Source organism: Solanum pennellii, chromosome 3, assembly GCF_001406875.1.
Source record: "Solanum pennellii chromosome 3, SPENNV200".
NCBI classification, from domain to species: domain Eukaryota; kingdom Viridiplantae; phylum Streptophyta; class Magnoliopsida; order Solanales; family Solanaceae; genus Solanum; species Solanum pennellii.
Genome location: NC_028639.1, coordinates 70,170,117 through 70,176,444, shown reverse-complemented (window position 1 = coordinate 70,176,444; position 6,328 = coordinate 70,170,117). Strand labels below are relative to the sequence as shown.

The following is a 6,328-nucleotide window of genomic DNA, read 5'->3' as shown; positions in this document are numbered from 1 at the left end:
AACTGTAAGAGAAATATTGTACGGTATCGCTATTGATTGTACCTCTGATTTCTTAGTTTTGTATAAGGTAATGTAAAGAGTGGTAGTTAAATAAAAATGATAATCCAGTAGACTAATTAAGGTAGAATAAGGAACCTCTTAATTTAGACAGCACTCCTTTAATTTGTTTATTATAATATTACTAATTAATAATGCATTTTATAATATATGATGATTACACACATTTTTATTCAATCACTTGACGACCAGTCCCAGAAGAGGCATATATATCCTCTACTAGCTATATAGGGAATACATAGTGAGTAGTGACAAGGTAACGAAGTTGATCTAGAAGCTTTCAATACCGTAGGTCACATTCATTGGATTCATGACGGATGAGATTATAGTCTTTTTGCATTGACTTTGACAATTTTGCGGAGCACAATAACTTGATGTTGTTCCACACCAACTCCAAATACTACAACACTCATTGCTTTTACATTTTCCACCAGCACCTTCCTTTCCACATCGCGGATATGGAGGTGGAGGTGAAGGTGAGGGGGGAGGTGGGGATGGAGGTGGAGGTGGAGGTGAGGGTGAAGGGGGAGGTGGGGATGGAGGTGGAGGTGAAGGTGTGTGTGGACATTGACTTTGACAATTTTGCGGAGCACAATAACTTTCTGTTGTTCCACACCAACCCCAAATACTACAACACTCATTGCTTTTACATTTTCCACCACCACCTCCCTTTCCACATCGCGGATATGGAGGTGGAGGTGAAGGTGCAGGTGGAGGTGGGGATGGAGGTGGAGGTGGAGGTGAGGGTGAAGGGGGAGGTGGGGATGGAGGTGGAGGTGATGGTGAAGGCGGAGGTGGGGATGGAGGTGGAGGTGAAGGTGTGTGTGGACATTGACTTTGACAATTTTGCGGAGCACAATAACTTTCTGTTGTTCCACACCAACTCCAAATACTACAACACTCATTGCTTTTACATTTTCCACCACCACCTCCCTTTCCACATCGCGGATATGGAGGTGGAGGTGAAGGTGCAGGTGGAGGTGGGGATGGAGGTGGAGGTGAAGGTGCAGGTGGAGGTGGGGATGGAGGTGGAGGTGAAGGTGCAGGTGGAGGTGGGGATGGAGGTGGAGGTGAAGGTGCAGGTGGAGGTGGGGATGGAGGTGGAGGTGAAGGTGCAGGTGGAGGTGGGGATGGAGGTGGAGGTGAAGGTGCAGGTGGAGGTGGGGATGGAGGTGGAGGTGAAGGTGCAGGTGGAGGTGGGGATGGAGGTGGAGGTGAAGGTGCAGGTGGAGGTGGGGATGGAGGTGGAGGTGAAGGTGCAGGTGGAGGTGGGGATGGAGGTGGAGGTGAAGGTGCAGGTGGAGGTGGGGATGGAGGTGGAGGTGAAGGTGCAGGTGGAGGTGGGGATGGAGGTGGAGGTGAAGGTGCAGGTGGAGGTGGGGATGGAGGTGGAGGTGAAGGTGCAGGTGGAGGTGGGGATGGAGGTGGAGGTGAAGGTGCAGGTGGAGGTGGGGATGGAGGTGGAGGTGAAGGTGCAGGTGGAGGTGGGGATGGAGGTGGAGGTGAAGGTGCAGGTGGAGGTGGGGATGGAGGTGGAGGTGAAGGTGCAGGTGGAGGTGGGGATGGAGGTGGAGGTGAAGGTGCAGGTGGAGGTGGGGATGGAGGTGGAGGTGAAGGTGCAGGTGGAGGTGGGGATGGAGGTGGAGGTGAAGGTGCAGGTGGAGGTGGGGATGGAGGTGGAGGTGAAGGTGCAGGTGGAGGTGGGGATGGAGGTGGAGGTGAAGGTGCAGGTGGAGGTGGGGATGGAGGTGGAGGTGAAGGTGCAGGTGGAGGTGGGGATGGAGGTGGAGGTGAAGGTGCAGGTGGAGGTGGGGATGGAGGTGGAGGTGAAGGTGCAGGTGGAGGTGGGGATGGAGGTGGAGGTGAAGGTGCAGGTGGAGGTGGGGATGGAGGTGGAGGTGAAGGTGCAGGTGGAGGTGGGGATGGAGGTGGAGGTGAAGGTGCAGGTGGAGGTGGGGATGGAGGTGGAGGTGAAGGTGCAGGTGGAGGTGGGGATGGAGGTGGAGGTGAAGGTGCAGGTGGAGGTGGGGATGGAGGTGGAGGTGAAGGTGCAGGTGGAGGTGGGGATGGAGGTGGAGGTGAAGGTGCAGGTGGAGGTGGGGATGGAGGTGGAGGTGAAGGTGCAGGTGGAGGTGGGGATGGAGGTGGAGGTGAAGGTGCAGGTGGAGGTGGGGATGGAGGTGGAGGTGAAGGTGCAGGTGGAGGTGGGGATGGAGGTGGAGGTGAAGGTGCAGGTGGAGGTGGGGATGGAGGTGGAGGTGAAGGTGCAGGTGGAGGTGGGGATGGAGGTGGAGGTGAAGGTGCAGGTGGAGGTGGGGATGGAGGTGGAGGTGAAGGTGCAGGTGGAGGTGGGGATGGAGGTGGAGGTGAAGGTGCAGGTGGAGGTGGGGATGGAGGTGGAGGTGAAGGTGCAGGTGGAGGTGGGGATGGAGGTGGAGGTGAAGGTGCAGGTGGAGGTGGGGATGGAGGTGGAGGTGAAGGTGCAGGTGGAGGTGGGGATGGAGGTGGAGGTGAAGGTGCAGGTGGAGGTGGGGATGGAGGTGGAGGTGAAGGTGCAGGTGGAGGTGGGGATGGAGGTGGAGGTGAAGGTGCAGGTGGAGGTGGGGATGGAGGTGGAGGTGAAGGTGCAGGTGGAGGTGGGGATGGAGGTGGAGGTGAAGGTGCAGGTGGAGGTGGGGATGGAGGTGGAGGTGAAGGTGCAGGTGGAGGTGGGGATGGAGGTGGAGGTGAAGGTGCAGGTGGAGGTGGGGATGGAGGTGGAGGTGAAGGTGCAGGTGGAGGTGGGGATGGAGGTGGAGGTGAAGGTGCAGGTGGAGGTGGGGATGGAGGTGGAGGTGAAGGTGCAGGTGGAGGTGGGGATGGAGGTGGAGGTGAAGGTGTGTGTGGACATTGACTTTGACAATTTTGCGGAGCACAATAACTTTCTGTTGTTCCACACCAACTCCAAATACTACAACACTCATTGCTTTTACATTTTCCACCACCACCTCCCTTTCCACATCGCGGATATGGAGGTGGAGGTGAAGGTGCATGCGGAGGTGGGGATGAAAGTGGCATGCCAAAGGTTTCATTATGAGGAAGAGATAGCCTATCGGCTGAGACAAGGAACAAATATTGCAAAGTCACCACACATAAAACACTTATAATTAAGGTCTCCTTCATTTTTATTTGTAGGATGAATGAATGAGTGAATTGGTCTCCTTCATGCTAAACTATTTATAACACAATTATGATAGCGACTCATCTCATCATCATATATATAGTTTCAACTTTCATCCATGCATTATTCAAACAACATCAAGTATTTGTTAAAATAAGGTCACATTAATTAAAAGTACAAGATAAGTTTCGATTAGACTGTGTGTTGCTCAATTTAATTTGATTTTGGAATATATCGATTTTATTTATTGGTTGTCGGTTTGTAATCATGCTAAATCTTATGGAACCGTTAAGATATCAGTGTAGCAGTTATTGATTTATCAGTTAGTGATCGTTATCACTTTGGTTATCGGGTTAACTGTGAACAGTTCACACAATTTTCATTGAGAATTACTAATGAACTAATCACTAATTAACAATACGCATTAACCAGCAATCACTGATGAAATTTTCTCTGTTAGTCCGTTACTATATAAATCACTTAATAACACTCCATATTTACTTGGACATAGATGTCAAATGTTATCTAAACTGTTAAACTCAAAAGGATTCCTCATAACAACCAAACCAATTTCGATATAAACTATAAAGAAAAACAGTTACAACACTACTCACGAAAATCATTAATGATCAAGAGACCATTACTAATAATAATAAAAAAATTGTTGCAGATTGTAGTATTGCAATATTGGACGCATATCATACTGGCTCACTCACTTAATGAGAAGATAAAAATAAAGACTTAAAGTAAGGGAATCAACCATTTGAACATCAATTTAGACACTTAGAGAATGATATTCAAAATAACTCATCGGCGTGGGAGCAGTGACAGTGAATCAATGAGTTATGTGACAGCTTTGGAATATTATTGTGAAATTTGATTGTCAAATATAAAGTCACTGTAAAGAGTCTGAAAGTGTAAACCCCAAAGACTAAAAGTGTATAATGTCTTAAAGTGATATAAATGTAATTAATTAAGCTTTTATCAGGTTAGTGGGCACTCGCTTAGGAATATGGCCAAACTGAGACCCGAACCAATAAGTTGATAAGAAGTTTATAGTAAATCGAGACTCGAACCGTTAAACCATTAACCCAAACTATTGACCCAGTAATTAAATTATTGATTTCAATTTAATTTTGAACAACTATAGTTTGAATCCTAAACTAATTAGATGAAATTAGATGAAACTATGTTTTTTGTTATCCGGAAGAAAATAGATTGATGTGTCAAGGTTTGATGATCAAGTCATTGGTCTTACAAAATATACTTGGCAGTAGGCACAACTGATATTGATCATAATTATTATTACATTAATTAGATCATTGGATAAAATCAATTGATATTCATATTGCTTCATGAATACAACTTCCAGATTTATAACATTCTTTTTGTTGTTTTTATTTAAATATTGATAATATGAAAAAAAATACTTAATAATATTTCTAAAGTAATTAAATTATGTAATTTTATCGTCTATAATTAGTGGATACTAGTTAAAATGAGAGACATGAATGATGGTTCTCTTAGCACGTTGTGGATCACGTTTTATGTCCTTTCCTTTTCAATCGCACTAATTATTACACTCTCTTTCTCAAATAATGATTTAGTTTGATTTAACACGGAATAAAATCCAACAAATTTCCCCTTAACCTGAATTTCTGACAAAATAAATTTGTCCACTTTCTTCACTTAATCTTCAACAACTTGCTTCTCCTCTTCATAATCTCATTTGCTAAATTTATGTCTCAACACAGAGAACCTCTCTGAAATAATTTCTCCAACAAAATCTTCATTACTGTCAAAAAGATTGTGGCTAGAACTACACCGCCAAGATGAACACCGTTTTCTAACATGGTTAAATCATTGATTATCGAACCATTGAACCTGACTCCATCAATGAACTGGCTCTGATACCACTTGTTAGGACCAAAAATAAGCAGATATAAACGCGGAAGTTAGCTAAGCAAACCTCAAAAGTTATGTCAAATATACAAAATTGTACTTTAATCTTGTGGTCTTAACATGTCACGTGAAAAGTTGTTACTAAAAAAAGAAAGAGGTTATTTATGTGATGAGATAGTGAAATTTTTTATTTCTTAAAAAAATTAATTTTATTTCAATTTATGTGATAAGATAGTGAAATTTTTTGAATAATCAATTTTGCAAAACAAAAACGTCTCTATTAGTTGTCCACTTTATTTTGCATGTCCTTTGAGTAATTAAATGAAAATGATAATTTTACTACTTTACCTCGTTTAGAACTTTTCACACTTCTTTATACTTTAAAAACTTTTCACACGTCTTTATACTTTAAAAAGAATAACGACTGTAAGAATAAAAATGAGAAATTGCATTGAGTTTGTTTAGATTTATACTTTAAAAATAAGAATTATAAAAATAAGTGATAATCTTGAATCTATTAGTCAGAAACAATAATTGCTAAATTATAAATATAAGATAATAACCCTAATGAGTAATGACAATCTTGAATCTATTAGTCAGAATCAATAATTGCTAAATTATAAATATAAGATAATAACCCTAATGAGTAATGACAATCTTGAATCTATTAGTCAGAATCAATAATTGCTAAATTATAATTATAAGATAATAATAAATGGAAAAAAAGAATTAGCAGAAAACGAATAAAGATCATACAGTCTAGCACAACCAACGTACCTTAAGAATTTATTAAGATGATTAAACAAGTTAATGTTAAGTTACACTTCTTTTTAATTCGGTTCAATTAAGACTTGTTAGAAAATAAATAAATAAATAAAAAGAAACAGTAGCTGTAAGAAAAAGACATGGAGTAATTTTCACATATAATAATGTCAGCTATAAGACAAATGTGTAGTCAGTATTACAATGCTTGTACCTTTGATTCAGTATTTTAAATAAAAAATCAAAAACCTTTGAATTTGTGATTTAAAATTATTAGAAGATATAAGTGCAGTTGTTCATTATCTCATTGGAAAAATAGGGAAAATTGTAAAGTAAATTGTTTTTAATTACAGTAAATTGATATTTTTTTAGACGAATTGAAAAAGGTATCATATAAAATGAAATTGAAATATATTTGTGTAGTTGTTCATTAATTCAGTGGGAAAA

The 6,328-nt window shown here is 41.8% G+C and overlaps 1 protein-coding gene across 1 annotated transcript; it reads left to right on the top strand.

The window, feature by feature from the left end:
• The first annotated feature begins 515 nt into the window (after window positions 1-515).
• On the top strand, window positions 516-2,950 carry LOC114076523 (glycine-rich cell wall structural protein 1.8-like). Its single transcript, XM_027915648.1, has 2 exons — window positions 516-879; window positions 1,032-2,950. The coding sequence occupies exons 1-2, from the start codon at window positions 516-518 to the stop codon at window positions 2,948-2,950; spliced, it is 2,283 nt and encodes a 760-aa protein (XP_027771449.1).
• The last annotated feature ends 3,378 nt before the right edge of the window (window positions 2,951-6,328 follow it).